Consider the following 18,619-nt stretch of genomic DNA (forward strand, 5'->3'; position numbering starts at 1 on the left):
GTATACCGTACATAGGTTTTCAATGGAGGGACAGAAAGCTCTCGGACTAAATCGAAAATATCTAAACTGTGTTCCGAAGATGAACGGAGGTCTTACGGTTTGGAACGACATGAGGGTGAGTTATTAATTACATCATTTTCATTTTTTGGGTGAACTATCCCTTTAAGTGCAGACAAAACTGTATGTAACTAACGATTATTCAAACATAGCAACATTGTTTCAATCAATTAAATTATACATTTTTTTCTCTTATTTTAATACCCAAATACATAACAGAAGGGGCAAAGTTCTTTTCACAAAATTAAAAAAAGATATCTTACAAGGTCCTTGCTAGTTTCTGCTATTAAAAAGAAAAAAGTTTACGTGCCAGTTCCTTTTTGCTTACCCTACTGGTAGTCCATGATTATGGTGGAAAACAGCGGTTCAACTTTTACTACTAGCCTACCATTATGAATTAAACACTATCCTTCAGCAAAGCAACACTCACTTGGGGAAAGCATACATTGAAGTGTTTTTTATTTATTTATTTATAAAAAAAATTATCTCTGATGTTTTTGTAAAATTATTTTAAGCATTCCTATCTATTAAGTAGGGATGTAAGAAAATAGATATATGTGAGGATTGCAATATTTTGTTTGGCGATACTGTATCAAAGTCTCAAAAACAGAATATTGACATTTATTTAAAAAAAACAGTAACAGGAAATACTAGCATTAAGGCACGCCACTATCGTTAGTGTTAATATAGTTCGCAGCCAGTAATGGATGAAGAAAGAACTGTTCCAGTTCCCGCCTCGGTGTACAAAGCTGAAGTGTGATGTCACTTGGGCTTTTGTGGTAACGTTCGACCCCGGGACTGCAGTGCTAACCGCATCCCATGTGAGGAGCCTTTGTGCGGGTGAGGTGGGCAGCAGGATCGCTACGCAGCTGCAGCTTTCTCATGTGGTGGGGACGTTTTGTGCAGTTGGGGCAGTGCTCGCATTTTCACATTTTAATGGCCGAATAGAAAACAAGTAATTTGGGATTCTATCTCAACTCAATGCATCACCTGCAAAGAAACAAAAACATGTCAAAATGTACCAGTTCTAACAAGTCAACCTAGATCTTATATACAATACACTGAATTCCTGCACCTCACTTGCACTGCAGGGCTCAAACTGAAACTTTTGTTCAGATGTTTTGACAGGAAAAGAGTGACAAAATGATTGCTGCCTATAGTGGCAAATCTAACGTACTGAGGTAATCTTTGTCTAATAAACAAGCTTCTACGCGTCAAGTTTAGCCGTCACTGCCTATTCAAATACCGAGCCTACAACTGTGTTAAACAATGTGTCGGGGCAGCAATTCATCCTAGAAAATGGCGAGGATTATACATGGCCTTTTGTTGTATATAATAGTGAATGTTTAGTTTTGCATGCAGAGTTTGTCCTTTAGTTTGATTAGAATAATATGTACTGTACTCAAAGCATAAAGGAAGTAAATATGATTCAGGACAAAACATACTTTTCTTTATTATTTAAACAGACTGGAAGTACAAAGACTCGACTAAATCTATAATCTAAATAAAGTATGTGTTCTATTGCTGTCAGAGGATATTCCTTTGAGCTCCACCCAACACATGATTGGTAACCAGGAGAAACATGAGCCAGCAATAGAAAGGTCAAGCACATTTGTGACCATCAATATTCAATCCTTCCTTTCAAGACAGAATTGCGGTTAAAGCTACAAAAGCAGCATTTGTTGTTTGGTCTTTTTTAAGGTGCTGCCAGCAGCCAGAGCCGTGACACTGCAGCCAAAGAATGATGTGCACGTGCAATGAAAATTTGCAATATCTTTGCAATTTCTTGCCCATGATGAAACGAAGAAAAAAAAAAACAAGCAGCATGGTATAGAAACACAGAGGCAGCTCTGTATTATGTGGCAGCTTTCCAATCATATCTACTTCAAACAGCTGTGTGATGTAACATACTGCCCTAGTAACATTAATATCTGCACTGAAGAAAAGCTGCTCATCACCTTTTCATTGTACAAGAACAACATTGTACATCAGTGACATGGAAAATAAGGCTGTGTGTCCAAATTCAAGATCCCACCATTCCAGATTTTGCTGTGATTTGACCTGACCCTTTCATCTTCCCTCAGACAAATTAGCACATGATGACAAATGACTCAAGGGTGGAAAAAAAAGGTTCCTGTATTTAATAAGTATTATTATTATTATTATTAAATAATAAAATAAAAACAATGTGAAAAGAATTTCCATATGAGAAGAACTTTTTTTATAATTGAAAAAAAAAATTAAGTAGAAAGAATTCTGGGCCACTGGAACTTTCTGCTACTGTTCTGCAAGTTCTAGTTTAACAAAATCCAATTCAGATAGCATTTTATTTTTTAAACTTCCTACATGGCAGCTGATGAATGCAGCTTCATATATGGCAAGCCTAGCAAATGTTTATGAGAACTCCTATTTAACACTAATAAATTAATTTCTTTACCAAGATTACTGAAATGTAAAATTAGTTTCTTGACTGCACATTTGAAGAACAAAAGGCAAAATACATACCACTAATAATCTATGTAATTAAAGAAACCAAACAAATACAGTTTGCATTTAGTAAATGTCTGCCACAACTGGACAAGCTAAAATAGTACAAGCGTCTTCAGCACTTTGTTGCAGGCACTGTAACTGGAGTCAGTGATATGAGAGCAGGGCTGGCTTTCATTTCACATCCTTTGTTAGCTTTTCAGAGGCACAGCCTAATCTCAGGTCAGGTCACTGCTACCCTGTGTGGCCCTTCCCCCAACACAAACTACCCCATCCTCATGCAGGCCAGCCTCAACACCACCCTCACTGCCCTTTGGTCCATCCTTCAGACCTGTGTGCACATGCAGTCTCATCAACTTCAGTTGAGAACAATAATTATTACTGCTAGTGACTCAATGCAATGATCAGCCTATAAAATTATTTTTAGATACCAAATTATACATAAAAAAAAATAAAAAATACCAGCAAGACAATCACTGGGGCAAAGGTTTGAAAAACAAACCTAAAGACAGACTAAAATATAATAATAATAATAATAATAATAATAACAATAATAATAATGAGCTAACAATGTAACTGAACCCTAATATAACGTGATATAATACAGTGTAATACAATATAATAATGCATTATTACTTAGTGTTATTGTTACAGCAACTTGGTATAGGGATGCAAAAAACACCTAAAATTCAAATAATAAATGTGAAGCGAGCAAACCTAAGTGTGTCATAAATCAGCTGGCTATTTCTGTTTGGCCCTTTAGCAAAGAGATCCAAATTTGACAGCACAGACACACTGTAGTTTTTCTAGGTCATGAGGTTCTGCAATATAGAAACTCGATCTTATCAGGCTTCCAATCACTTACAGTCAAATTACATTTTAATAAAAATTTTTCCCCTACTGCCACTTCTTGCGGATGTTAAATCAAGGATTTTCCATTTCCCACTCTTGCTGTACAGGGGGATCATTCTAAAGGGAATTTTGTATAATTTTTTATATAATTTTTTGAACAGCATTATGAAGGAAGACCGAAGATCAAACGTTCAGAGAGAAAGGCTTCAAATAATGCAAAAAAAAATAATAATAATAAAAAAAAATACAAAATAAAAATACTTAAAACAGGAAAAAATGAAGCCGCAAACACCCTCCAGTGAGACCCCAGCACTCCTCATAAAACACACTCACATGAGCACGTTTAACAACTGGGACAGTTTATTTCAAATGTGTGTAGCGCATTACCCATGTAGGATGAGCAAATGGGGTCTACGCGCCAGGGCACTAAACACTTTATGTTTAATTCAAAGGAAAGTCAAGGCTGCAGGACGTTTACACACACACACACACACACTCCCCCCTCCTGCTCTCTTTCCATTAGACCCTTCGCTCCTGCCATACCACTCAGGATGAGAGGGGGTTGGACTCCTGCATTTTACCATTCACCCTTTCAGCTGAGCTCCTCGCCTGTCACAGTGGATCACAATGAAGGACAGGTCTCATACTGTCTACTACCGCTCGATGCTGGCCCATGCTGCAGGCGGACCACAGAGTAAGTTCCACTGCCGTGATACAACCAGACAGCAATGAGGACAGTCACAAATTAATTCGGCTCTTGCTGCATCCCATTGCTAAACAAATAGCAACGATCACTGGTTTAGCTCTTTCCCCTCTGTGCTCTTGAAACCTCCGCATACAGAGCGAGAAAGGATAACACCTGGATGGCAAAGGACATTTTTACAAGTGGGTTTCCCCCCCTTAAATCACCCTTCAGGTTATAAATGAGGGTTTGTTCCCTTCCTGATTAAGGCAGTGCAGCCATTTCTTTAGGAGTCATCAAAACGAGGGTATAGCATACAGCTTATTAAAAGGAAATGGCTGAAATAACAAAAGTAAAAACAGAAACGTTCATGCTCGGCTCTGGATTCCCGCACTCTGCTGAAACAACAAGAAAGATAGTTCTTCAAAAAAAGAAAAAATGCACATAAAACCAAGCTGCCATTTGGGGGTTTTAGCAAAAAGAGGGTGCTCAAATGGAATCAATAAAACAGACCCCAAAACTAGAGGGGAGTAAACCATGTGGAGGCAGTCATTCCTATCTTGAGGCCAGCCTTCTATTAAAACAGCCCATAAACCACCAGCAGGGCTGCAACCCTGGGATCCTCTGATGCACCATATGAAAATCGATCATTGTACATTCCAAAAGGCAGCGCACTTCAAAAGGCATATCAAGCGAAGATTTGCATTTTCTCATGATGCAGATGAACCCTGTTAAATGAGTGTGCTGTGGTGGAGTAGAAAAGCACATTTCATCCATTGATTCAACATGTTCAACAAACATACTTCAGATTAATATCCTTTAAAAATCTCACAACATGTCAGCCATTACACAGACATTCAGCATTACACAATTTAAACTTGATCTCCATCCTCCTCAACAACAGAACAATCATGCTGATTTTAATGTTCCTAAACTACAGTATCATGAAAGGGGAGTATCCATTTAGATCAAATCACTTTAATTACATCCTCATATAAACTGCATTATATAAAATAAAGAAGACTAAAATGTAATGTTGTAGAGATGTGCTGTTATGCATACTACTTTGCTACATTCATTCTTCAGTGGGATGTTCACTGTTAAATGTGAAGACCAGCAGATGGGCAGATTATATTATACAGCCTACCTATAAAATGCTCCTGGATTCATGTTTCTCAAACCATCTCTAGAAGCTCTCAACATCCAATATAATTTCCTACCAGACGCCCAAAAGCTCAACTTTAGGTGATGATTCATGTAAATTTTGCCATGTTTACAGGTCTGTTTTAAATTGCTGCACTGTAAATATCATGAGGTGTTCAAAACATATTTGAATCAGTTGATCTTTAGAAGCATAAATGTACTGTCTAAAGCCCTATTCGGACGGGACTAGTTTTCTAAACTACGTTTGAGTTTAGATTCTTACAACCTGAGGTCTGAGATTTTCTTGTATCAATTCGGATGGGTCTAACATCTCCGTGTTTATTACAGAGGCGGGAGGGTCTGTTTTGTGCATCTGAGCGTCACAGAGATCATGCGCTCTTTATTGCGTATAGTCATTCTGATTGATTAACATTAGTATTATTACACAATAAATACTTAATACTAAATGGCTAGTATAGCAAAACCATGTTAATGTGTTTTTGTAAGTTTAACTTCTCTTTTTTTGTAGTAGTAGTAGTAGTAGTAGGATAAAAACCAATGTGAAAATTTTCATTAAGGTACATCTGTAATTAAAACATTATGTAACTGAGTGCATAAATGAACGTGAGTAATCTTACCAGATGTTGATATTAATAGCCAGTATTAACAGTTTATGTGATCTGGCTCTTGATTTTATTCTTTTTATTATTATTATTTATTTGCTGGAAAGCAAATATATCAAACATGCGTGCAGTAAGAGCATCTATGGTAATTCGCGTTGGCCAAAACGCAAATTACAAAAAGGAAATGCATTGTGAAAAAATATTTCACCGGCAATCACAGACATTCGCATTCGGACGGGATTAGTTTTCTCAGAGTATCACTGAGTTTGCTGAAAAACAGTAGGTAATTTGCTCTAATATTATCACAGAGGTTGTGTGAGAAAAACACAGATGTGGCAGATTCGGACGGGATTAAAATCACCAAGTACCCCTGTGAAACACAGATTTCTCTAATGACCCCCTGTAAAACTAGTCCCGTCGGATTGGGCTTAAGAATCAGTTACATAAAAGGCAGAGATAAACCTTAACCAAATTTTGGAGGTTAAAACAAGACTCCAACCCCTGCAATTCTCTTAACATTATGATGATTTACAGTTCATAAACAATGTGTGCAATGCAAAGGGCCCTAGTCAGACTGCAGAAAAATGGTGGCCATTAAGACAAATTACAGATAAGTCCTGTGGAAATGCTTTGCAACCATATTTCAGTAAAAGCTTTCCATAACAGCAATGTAACGCATTAAAGTTAAGGGAAAAAATGTTGTCACTTTAAAATCCAAGAATAACAGCCATCTGGTGAGTTGGATTCATGCGTGAAATTTTTGGAACGAGTGTTCAATGTTGTACATGTTTGCTTCACAAGCTGGTGCAAAAACTCAAAAAAAGTACACCCACCCCTTTCCCAAAACAGAGCCACACTTACACTTCATTTAGCTTGCTCAAACATCCACTCTTCTCAAGTTTAAGAGACAAACAATATTACAAACTTAATCACTCATTAACACGCGTCTATCCTCACCACACCTACTTGTCTTATTCTTTAGATTTTGTTTTTTTGCTGGACATTTCTACAAAGCCTTACAGTATCATACAAGCAGTGGTATGTAATGCAGTATGATGAACAGCTGGGAGAAAACAAGTACAGTTCTGAACCTGTTGGGAAGCACACATATGGCACAAACTGAGATTGCTTTCTTTCCACGGCACATGTACAAGACCATGTACATTCAAGACTCAAATTACAAATTTTCATACATTCCACATCAAATTCCAGGCATGAACTTTTGCTCACATGCCCCTCAAGTCTTTCACCATGTGACTTGGTTCAAATCCAACAAACCAAAAGCCACCATGCCTTTTTATCTGGCGCTAAGACTGGGGTTCAAAAGCAGCCTTCCTTTACAACTTCAACAAGTCAGTGTTCAAAGTGCTTGAAAATATAATTTAAAAAACACACTTCCCAACATTGTGCCCCATACAGTGAACCAATCTGAGTTATAGTGCACAACATACAAGCTGCTCTTAACTCTAAACCCCCCCCAAAACTACATCTATCCTGTTCAGTAACTAATGTACCTAGTTACAAAAACAACATACTCCATAGAATCTGGTGAACCAAAAGTAAGAGAGACCAAAATCTGTTTTCTCTTTCAAAGAGAGGAAATATGGCTATTGAACAGTTATTATTGGAAAGAATGGAATGTTCAGGCAGTTCCCAGGAAGCTGAGTCATTCCATAAACATTATGTATGTTCACTCATTACAGCTAAGCATGAAGACCACTTATGAAAATGTCACTAAATACAAACAAACACGTCATTGACAAAGTCAGTGTGATAACCACTTGCAAGGATTAGATTTTAAAAATAATTGCATTTATAATATTTTCAGAATTAATTTCTTTTTTTTACAGAATTACATCAGAGTCACTGTGTGCTTGGTAAGTGCCACAATAAATGTATTGGAAGATTTTAAAAAGTACATATTTGGGCTCAAGAAAAAGAGTACCAAATCCCCTTTAAAGGTCTCGTTTCTATTGATTCTTGTACACAAAAAAAAAAAAAAAAAAAAAAAAAAAAAAAAAAAAAAAAATCACAAGATAAAAGACAGACATGCTTTTTATATTTTTTTTTATTCTTTAAAGAACTAGATGACTCATGAAAGCTCTGGGCAATAATAATAAAACAATCCTCTCTGAAAGGTAGTCATCCAATAAGGATAAAGTGCTGCCAAATGCAGTGACACAATTTATTACACTACCCAAATCTTATCAGTATAAAGCATCCAATAACACCATGTAAAAAATGTCATGGTAGTTGACGGTTAGGGTGAAGGTGACTAAAACTCTCTCAGGTAGATGGGAAATATGCATGGCACTGCTGACATCTACACACACACACACACACACACACACACACACCCCTAAACAAAGTAAAAGCTCCTTTCTTCAGAGATCTAAAGATTCTCTTTCACATCTGCAGAATGTTACATCTAGTCGAAGAGAAAAGGTATGGAAATTAATTTTTCACCATATTACACACATACATACATCTCTATATATAAAAATCAACAATATACTAGTGAAATAACATGATCACTTTTTCATATAGTTACTATACTGGAAAACCATTGATTTTTTTCAACAAACAATGCACGGTTGTCATTCCTGATAATCATTGATGTAGATGGTGTTTGCTTCTACATTTGTTACAATCATTTGCATTGGGTCCAGCCCCCGGACACAAGACAGCTATTCTATATGGCATCATTAACGCTGTTTTGCAGTCATTTGTTTAATGAAGAGAATTTTTAGAAGAGGAAAATTTGAATTTTTAACAACTAACAATACACAACAATTACCGCATTATTTTAGCAACAGAAGCTGTAACATTCATTTCAATTAGTGCACATGACAGAAACCACCATTTCACAATAACTGACTGAGACAGTAATAGAAACTCAAATCTATTAGCTGCAGAAACATAATACAACAACAGTTCTTTCTCTGAACTCAATATTTCTCTGAATTTCAATATATTTTCAACTTATTTGGGTAATACTTTAGTCATCTTATAATGACCACAACGTACAGATCTCTGTTTCCTAATAAAGACAACTACTGAAAATATATTTATTATGACAATCAGGCAAACATACAACATAGCTACTACTGAAAATTCAGCTATAGGCATCTAAATAACATCACATTTACAGAACTAAATCAGCATCTTGGCAAACATATTTTTTCTTAAATATGCAGTGCAGACTTTTAAAGAGGATTTCTAAACACAAAGGTCAGACACTGTGACTTAACGGAGTGACAGGGAAGGCAATAGTTCACTCGGGAAGAGCAATAATAGTGGTGTTGAGAGGGGGAGCTATGGAAAACAAATGGGGCAATTTCAGTCATGAATCTATATTGTCGATTTTCATTAGATGCTAGTTGAAACATTAGGTCTTCTGCCCAAAAAGACATCTTGTGTTTTACTCAAACAGCTGAATGATTCAACTTGCACCAACATGCATGACTTTCCACGGTATTAGCGTTTTTCTTTAGTGTTGTTTGTGAGCGAGAAGAGAACTGCACGGGTGATTTGAACGCTGATTATGCATTGCTTTTAAAAACAATTGTTCCCATAAATGTTTATGAGTACATCTGAACGCCAATGTGAATATGTGTGTGTTTTTCTGTAAAGGAAAGGCGAGTCATGCTTAGTGAATAGAGGAGCTATATTAAAACGAATCATTTATTGTATTTTTTACGTGTTTTACAAATAATGTATTCGCGCACATATACCATCCGCATAAACTTAAAAGTATTAAATCATTATTGGCATTATTTAACATAATTAAATCCTCCCCATGTTTCTTTAAAGTATAAACAAGCGATACGGCGTTAAAAAACAGCACAGCAGATCGTTAACAAAACGCAGAAAAAAAAGTTTAAAAGTTATTTATATTTTTTAAAAACTCCGTTTGCTGTAATGTTTTTTAAAAAACTGCACTTACTGTGGTGAGAATGTAGGTTCATGGCCGATGAAAGATATTTTCCAGTGTGCAGAGCCGCCGGGTGTCCCGCGCCCACATGACCGGGAGACGGCGGCACTCTGCCGGCCGCAGCGGCCGCGCCGAGCCGGTGTGACTCCATGGACAATCCCGAGAGAAGGGGCGGCGGTACGTGAACAGATCTGGGGGGTCCGAAGTCTCGGCCATCCATCATCCACAATGACCCAACTTGATCAAAGAAACAGTCCGGGTAAATCCGAATAAGCCAGTCTTATTGGCTATAATGTCCCTAGATTCCCAGGCAAATCAGTGTCCTTATCCGGCATTCTGCCGACCTACAAAAACAAAACAGAAGAAGAAATAGTCTCGATAGGTGCGGACCACTAACGTTACCAAAATGAATCCAAAATTATACGGAGATGAACACAAGCAGTGCTGTCACATAATGACGCAGTTTTAATCTCAAGATCGCTGGAACAAGAGAGTAATCTTCTCTAGTGCGAGCGGCCAGGATGCAAACAGACATCAAAACGTTTAATATCAGTCGCGTAAAGTCCATTTTAGGATAAACAGACGGTAATGCCTCTCCTTATCTGTTTGAAAGCAGAATATCGGACGAAAATCCAGCCTTTTGGTGGAGACTTGACCGATCGTTCGCGCAGTGACCTATAGGTTCATTCAAACGGATTACAAACATATTCATAACTGTCCATGTTTAAACGGTCAAGAGCGGACAGTGTTTAAAACACGCCAAGTGCACGTAATAGTAAAAACTAAATAATTATATTAAGCGGGCGAATTTAACAAACACAACTGGCGGTTTTAGTGATCTAAATCTGTTAACGATTTTAAAACAACCCTCTTTTTTCTTACTGTATGTAGGCTGTCTTTTAACGGACTATTTTACTGACTTCTGCCGAAACGTTTGTCTGCAAACCAACCAGGTTTATCTTCTCCAAATGGGCTACGGCATTATTAAGTAACTATGTTTTAAAATCTAGATAAGTACATTATAGCAACATGAATATACAAGCAGGACCGTGCTGAACAGTTTGTCACTGCAGTCTGAAGGTTTAGACGTTATTAACTTAAAACAAATGGTTAATGTTGCAGGGCTATGATTTGATTAGGTGCCTCCACTTCTTTTCCATAGATGACATCACGCATTACTTTAGTTATTATTGTTAACACGAAATAAAATTACATAATGCCGTGTCCAAACGTCTGACCTTTTCACGGGGCAACGTTTAATAGCGTGAAGTGGTTGCGAGATTAAGTTAACTGGTATCAAAACACGACTGAAAACAATAACGAATCAAACTTTAGATGTGCGCGTGTTATCCAGCACCAACCGACCGAGAGCCACGTTTCAAACTTTCCCGTTTCTATTTCCAGCAACGAAACTTTTCCGCCCAAACGTTAATCTTTCGCACACAGCGTCTTGGTGAGATGCAGATAAAGCAGTATTAAACTGAGCCAAACTATCCCCCGCCTTTTCACAGCGAAAACAGCACTGTTTTTATAAAGGGTCTGCGATTTTGCTTCATAAACATCGTGTTTCTGTGTATATCGGGTCATGTGCAGAATGATAAACGGCCTACGTCTTACTTGAAATGGCGACTCAGTTTATAAAATCCAGTTTCTTCGCAAAATCCGTGAGACGTGTGGTGGAAAATTTAGACTCCATTTACAACCCATCCGTAGTTACGCAGAGCGAAAGCACATACGGGGGGGAAGGCCCTGTACTCACACCACTGTAGCTCTCGGTAAACTCTTCTGCGATGAAACAAGCATTGTTTCACAAGCTCCGCCTCCGAGAATCTCACCCGACGTGTTCCACAACGGAGCATCTGATTGGTCTACAGAAGTGTCAGTCAACTCCATGTAAACACTTTGGCTTCTCGCCATCTCTATAAAACCAATTATGGAACAAGGAGGTTGAACTGTTTCAAGCCCCCCTTCCTTCGAGACTTGAATGATCAAAACAAGCGAAGAATTTTTTGGAGGGCAGTTTCAAGGCTGCTCAAACTCGACTCATTAAAAAGACGGATGCGGACCTGGTTATTACTCAATGAACACACACTACATGAGTCCAGTCTCTAGTATAAAGCATTCATGGTATGAGTTGCAGGCCTATTTAAGTAACGTTAGCTCAGACCAAGAATTTTCGAAGCTGGTCCAGAGACCTCGAGGGAGCGTTTGAGGTTCCACCAAAAATTTCACGTTAAAGTTACACATTAACTTCCCTAGTAAAAAAATACATGTATTTAATGCCAAGTATACTATAAATACATTATCATATTTATGTACTTAATAAAATTCCCTGTGTGGAAGCAGTGCTGAAGTACAATTAAAGATATAAAAGTATATTTGATTGTGCTAAAGTGGAACTATTGCAAGTACACTTCAGGTACACTTTAAATATTTTGCATTTAAAGATCGATATTATTCAAAGATAATACAATTCTCATCAAAATGTGACATTAAAACACATTTTAGGCTTAATATTAAGAAATGTGCATTGTGCACAAGAAGTACACCCAAAAAATAGAATTATAATTTTATATCAGTAAGTCTCGAGTTATCTGTTAGTAAATATGTTAATAGATTTTAACTATATTTAGTCTGAAATAACAGTATTTTAAATATAGTTGTTTTTTGTTTTTGTTTTTTAACAAGGGTTAAGATATTAAGTCCAATGCCTGATCTTGAATTATCTGTTACTATAAGACTTTCATTATGTTTTTGGAAACTGTGAGATAAGCAAAACTATTTTATTTTAGTTTTTAATTAAATAAAATAAGGTTAGCCTATTATAGATTCAAGAATAGTTTGCAATTGTACTGTAGGCCTCTCTATTGCTATCTTTTTCCTGTCTGCTTTTGACAATATTTTAAGTAGGCCTATATCGAAGAAAAAAAAACTGTCAAACTATATATTTTTCTGTTAATATTGTATTACTTTGTACAATGAAAATATAAATTATTATATTTAAGAAACAGAACGTGGTCTTAAAATAGCATTACTAGTTTAATATTTTACACACAGTTTAAATTGGTCTTTATCAAAAAATAATCCTATTTGGTGGTTTTAAAAAAAGTTTGAAGATCCCTGTCTTGCATTAATGTGAGGTTGAACACATAGGCTATGAGATTATCTAAACCACTTGACTGAAGTTTTATTTCTGTTTAATTTTATTTTTGTACAGAAATAACATCTTTACAAATATTTTTTTACTAACCAGGTATAAAGTAGTGCAAGTGTTTATTAGTTCAAATGGGAAAATTCCCCTCAATTGTGGTCAGTGGTCTTTTTTTTTTTTCTTTCTTTTTTTGTTAATCCACAGGGGAATACAGAGAAACTGAAAAACTGACTACTGGAGGTTCAACAAAATCATAGCATGTGAAACAAGCTCAAGAAAGAAATATCAAAGTATATATTTTTTTTTCAGTTTTCTGAATCACCCGTTCAGCTCCATTGTCAGTCATTGAAGCATGACATCACGATTTCATCTGAACTTGAACTACAAACTCTAGCCGATCAATCAATCGATCAGTTCACGAGACCTTTCCACATTGAGGAAAGATGATCAGAAAAAAAAGTGCGGTTTCTAACCGCCCTTATCGTGCTCCTCTCCTGTCAGTGAGGCGGTTTCAAGGCGTCCTTGTGAAGACAGTGGAAACGGGTAGCACAGGAGGAATAGACGTAACAGTTCCGTGAATCATCAGGTTTTAAAGATCATAAGTCAATTGCAACTCCTACTTTTAAAGGAAAACACTTTCGGGAAAGACACCGTGCCCCGGGAGTGGCCGGTTTCTCCAAGGATTCGCGGGAACAATAGCGCTGATTTGCAGCAGAAAGCGTCGGGCTCGCGGTCATCGGTGCAGCTTCACGCCTCTCTGAATGCGCGCGGAGCGGCTGACGCTCTCGGTTTGTTCATGTTGAAGCTTTTAACTGTACTCTGGTCAAATACTGGCTTTCCTTCGGATTTTGCTTAACATACAACCGTTCGTCGTTCCCAGTTCATAAAAATCCGCGTGGATTGTTGATATAGGATACTTTGTTTCGTCCATTGTTCATCGTCTCGATGGTCAAAGGTGGGTGTTTAATGCGTGTCGTGAAAATAGACATTTACACATTTACCCAGCCTGTGTTTTTAATGTTTCTAACGATTATTGTTCAAGTGTTCTGCGGCACAGTTCATTGTGCTTATAGCCCATGGACCTAAATAAGCTGAATATTCAGTAAATATTGGTTATATTTATTAAGAAAATTAATATAATTATAAACCATATAATTGTTAAAACTTGAAAATAAATATATATATTTTTATCAGTATATTGTGCAACAAACTGTACAACAATATACGTTCCAAAGAAAACTATGACTTGATTGAAGGGCTCTTACATGGGGCTTTTGTTTTTATTGTTATGTTACACTGACATTTTATATTTATTTATACATGGTCTTACATGTCTGTAACATTTATGCTTGAATTGCCTAAAAGCAGTGAGCAATGTATGCAAACATAAAATTATTAAAATAAATGAAAGAGGGAAAATAAATGTCTGGTGTTATGGATGTAACACAAACACACCTTTTTTTCCAGTCTTGCACAACAATCCAAACCAGTTGCACTGTCCATAATCTGATAAATTAAAATAAGTAAAAGGTTGAACAAAGGTTTACACAATTCTCACGCAAATCATGTACTGTAATGTACGGCTTGACATGAAGAATTTTGAGCTATGCAAATGTTTGTTTGCATAGACCAGAAAGGAGCTAAATAATTGAATTAACAAAGTACCAAAGTAAAATAAAACACATGCTTTGCATGGTGTACGTAACAGGCCTTTTTCCTGATATATAAGTAACCCAATGCCCTCCCAAGAATCTGCAAGTCATACTGGCTTTTACATCACTTGTACAAGTGAAATGGAAGGTAGATGTTTGAAATTATATAATGCAAATGCCCACCAAATTCACGACAGTTAAAACATTGAAACTCAATCACCACTGACACAAATTGGCAAGCTAGTTTAATTAGCTTCTGTGTCTTTTTACTCTCTCTCTCTCTCTCTCTCTCTCTCTCTCTCTCTCTCTCTCTCTATATCTATCTCTATATATATATATATATATATATATATATATATGTATACACATATATATATAAGCATCATGTAACTTTTTTTTAAAACTTCATTGAGATGACTTTCATTCACAATTCAACAAATATGAATGGTATTCTTGAAAGATGAAATGTCTACAAAATATGGAACTTAATGCACAGACAAAAGTATAAATATCTTGTGATGGGATGATTATGAAAAAAAAGTGTTTGTCAATTTGGCAGGAATATATGAAGAATATGTATGGCATATCATTAAGGTTCTGAAATATGGGAGCTTAACATGCATCCTCTAAGAATCTTCCCCGGGTCAACTTTTTTTTTTTGGGAAGGGACTTAAAGGACATGATGGGAAAATAACCTACAATCATGAGGGAATCGGTTTCCTGAAACAATAGACTTTGACTCTTCTGAGGGCATATGAACTCCTGACATTTCTAAATACAATTTCAACATCTTGGCAGACATATTTTTACCAAAAGTAACTAAAGGCCTAACTTCTTGCAACCAAGGATATAATTCTATAATGTTACCACTCTACCAGTTTAGTAAAAGGTCAATTGTATAAAATAAAGATATGATCTCCCTCCCACAGCCTCTGTTGCTTTTGAATCGGATGACTCATAGCAGCCTATGTGTGTGTGTGTGTGTGTGTGTGTGTGTGCGTGAAACAGACAAAAGATAAACAGATTGTTGTGGCTGCCATTTCCTAACCATCTCAAATGTATCTGATTTAGTGCATGTTTTAAATGCTTTGTAAAATCAAGGCAAAAAGAGAAGACTAATTTGAGTATTTTTTGTTGTAATTGTTTATATTACTCTCTCTCTCTCTCTCTGTGTGTGTGTGTGTGTGTGTGTGTGTCTGTGTTTTCAATTGAGTAGGTAATTTTGTATCAAATGTATTTTAAAACAGCAAAGAACGGGTAGCTATACTTGCTTTATCGAACACTTTTTGGTGATCAGTAACAGGCCAGTGAGAGATCTGTGTAAAGAAGACCAACTCGTGATGATCTCACCATGCCTGTTTACTGTGTAGTGTTACGCTGAATATGAAATTCTACATTTCTAAATGCAGGGTCACTAAGTTATTGATTACGACTGTGGATAAAATATGTTTGTTTTTATAGCATGAAAAAATCTTGATACTTTAAAAAAATGTGTCATGAGAAACAGCACCATCTATAGGTAGCTTAGCAAGCTATCCAGTTCAACATACTTGTATCTAACCTTGATGTTAACAGCTGGCTGAGCTCGTTTTATAAAATATTACCCCATCATTGTCATACCTGTGAGGAGTAGAGAACTGACCCCTCCTCATAGAAGCATGACAAAGAATAGATGTAAACCAAAGCACCAATGTTTACGCTAAGATCACGTTAGGTAACTCTGCACATGAACAGAAAAGCAACCTGTTGTGGATGTTAGCCAAGAGTGCAATCTTTTCTACTCCATCAGCAATAAAGATTACTGTTTATCCACAGATATAATTTACAGTCAAGGGCAAAGTAATGCCAGTGCTGTGACTAAGTGTAGTTGAAGTGTTGTGACAACCTTCACCATTTACATGGGTCAAAGTTTAGAATAACGAAGCATTTAAAATGTTTTGAAATAAGCTTCTTATGGACAAAATGCAGTAAAAAAAATATAATAACTAACAATAGTTTAATAACTACTTTCTATTTAAATGTAGTTTTATTCCTGTGATGCAAAGCTAAATTTTCAACGGCTATTTCCCCAAGTTTTCAGTGTCACATGATTTGATCAGAAATCATTCTAATATCCTGCTTTATTATTATTGGCACAAAAATATTAATAATGTTTCCTGTTATTAATGTTGAAGGGATTTTGGTGCTTCTTATTTTTGTGGAGAACATGTTCCTTTTTTTTCAGGATTTTTTAATGAATAGAAAATGTATATAAAATAGATTAAATTAAATACTAACCATTTTCAACATTTATAATCTGCAGCAATTACTCATCATAATACAAATATTCAGATCTTGAGAAATTGTGAAAAATATATATATTTATCAATAATGAATGAAATATGTATTATAATGACCATGTCGTACATAGCACCAGCAATATTTCTTTGTTCATGAGAGCTGAAACTCTACTCTTTGAAGTAAAAGTCAAATTAGCTGATAACCGTGTTAAATGACAATCTTCTAAACTGGGATTTTTTTTGCAGAAACTGCAAAGCAAGGGGAATGCCTGTGTGATATTTTAAGAGAGGAGTTTTTCTGAGTTCATTTGAACACTTACATCTGGCAGAGTGAAACCTATACAAACATATTTTCAAGAATTGGCATACACAGATAAAAAGTCATACCAGTCTGATTCCAATGGTTTTTTTATGTATCTGTGACTTCGGTCACGCAAATGCTTTACATTGGTCCCCTGGGCCAGATGTAATCTACTTTACTGCTTAATCTGCAGTTTATGGAGACACAACAGTTTACTGGCAGAATACCTCAGTGTATCAAACACAATAACCAGCTTAGAGATCACTTATGAAACAGGACAACTCTTTTCTATGTCGCTAAACATGAGGAAATCTTTTAGTATTTTGAATGCCACTTATGTGAAATATGATATGTTTGGATACAGAATTTATTGCGCCTTACAGACTCGCATTTCTAAGGGATCATTGATAGAAATCCTCAGGGAATGTAGCTCTCTGCCTTCCTGTGCCTTCGGTCTTATAGGCGGCGACAGCTCAGCGCTTGGCAGGCGAGTGAGACAACCTGCCACAGCACTCCGAGACCTTCCCAGGATGCCGAGCCCTTCTGGGGCTTAATCTCAGTATGCTGGGACGCTTTTGTGACAGCTTTTAATTCTGTCGGGGCAACATTCATCATGCACTGGCTGTTATGGGCGCTGGATCAAATGTACCCCAGGATATTCACATTCCAGCCAACGTGTCCCAACCCACTTTACACCGTCACATATATTCATAGCTCTTCTATTCATGAGTTTGTTTGCCTTTTGTTAAGCTGCTCTCTTCCCATGTCTATGAGTGACGAGAGAGGCCGATAGACCAGACTGCTCAGTGTAGCCCTAAATGCACATAAAAAGGATTACACATCACACAGTGAGATGTGATATTCATGGTGCACATTTCACTAGATCTAATGATAGTCTTCTTTTTAATCTGAAAGGAAATCAATAGGCAAGATAATTTTATTTTATATATTTTAACCCACAGACTGCTTCTATTTAACTGCCAACATGTCAAACATGTGAAGAGTAAGTGTAGCTTTATCAGACTTATAATCAGAAGATAATATTGGGTTATTTTAACAGTTGTTGGGGCAACTGTAAAAAATTATAGAATTATTAAAATGAAATGAAAATAATCCACTGTATCTGTGTATACGATTGTAAGGTGTACAAGACTTTTTAATATTAGTAAATTGTTACACATTTTTCATATGGTATTATTCTTTTATCTCTCCGGAGGACTAATATGTGTTTAAACTGTTTTGTTTAAACGTACGTTATAATTTTTCTGTGGTTACAGTTTTTTTTCTTTTTAGAAATTGTTGTGTTTAATAACTAGCAAGTGGCAGTCTAAGCATCTGTCATTCATGTTGTTTGAATTCAGAGAAATGTAAACTTTAGGCTGTTTTTTTTTCTTTTTGGACATTAATAAACCTTTTTTTTAATATATAAAAATACACTTCCTTTCCTCAGGCACAAAA

The 18,619-nt window shown here is 36.3% G+C and overlaps 1 protein-coding gene across 4 annotated transcripts in view; it reads right to left on the reverse strand.

Annotated features, from left to right (window-relative positions):
- Positions 1-11,602, reverse strand: part of LOC113049243 (trinucleotide repeat-containing gene 18 protein-like) — a 63,128-nt gene extending 51,526 nt beyond the window's left edge. For 2 of the 4 annotated variants that reach the window (XM_026211428.1, XM_026211420.1), the window contains exons 1-2: positions 11,396-11,600; positions 9,791-10,122 (exon numbers count right to left, since the gene is read on the reverse strand). In XM_026211428.1, the coding sequence (XP_026067213.1) occupies positions 9,791-10,001 (211 nt within the window). In that variant the 5' untranslated portion in view covers positions 10,002-10,122; positions 11,396-11,600. Of the gene's footprint in view, positions 1-9,790; positions 10,123-11,395 lie in introns of all 4 variants that reach the window. The other 2 variants (XM_026211446.1, XM_026211437.1) reach the window with 2 other exon arrangements.
- Between the last annotated feature and the right edge of the window lie 7,017 nt (positions 11,603-18,619).

Source organism: Carassius auratus, chromosome 3 (assembly GCF_003368295.1).
Source record: "Carassius auratus strain Wakin chromosome 3, ASM336829v1, whole genome shotgun sequence".
Taxonomy (NCBI): domain Eukaryota; kingdom Metazoa; phylum Chordata; class Actinopteri; order Cypriniformes; family Cyprinidae; genus Carassius; species Carassius auratus.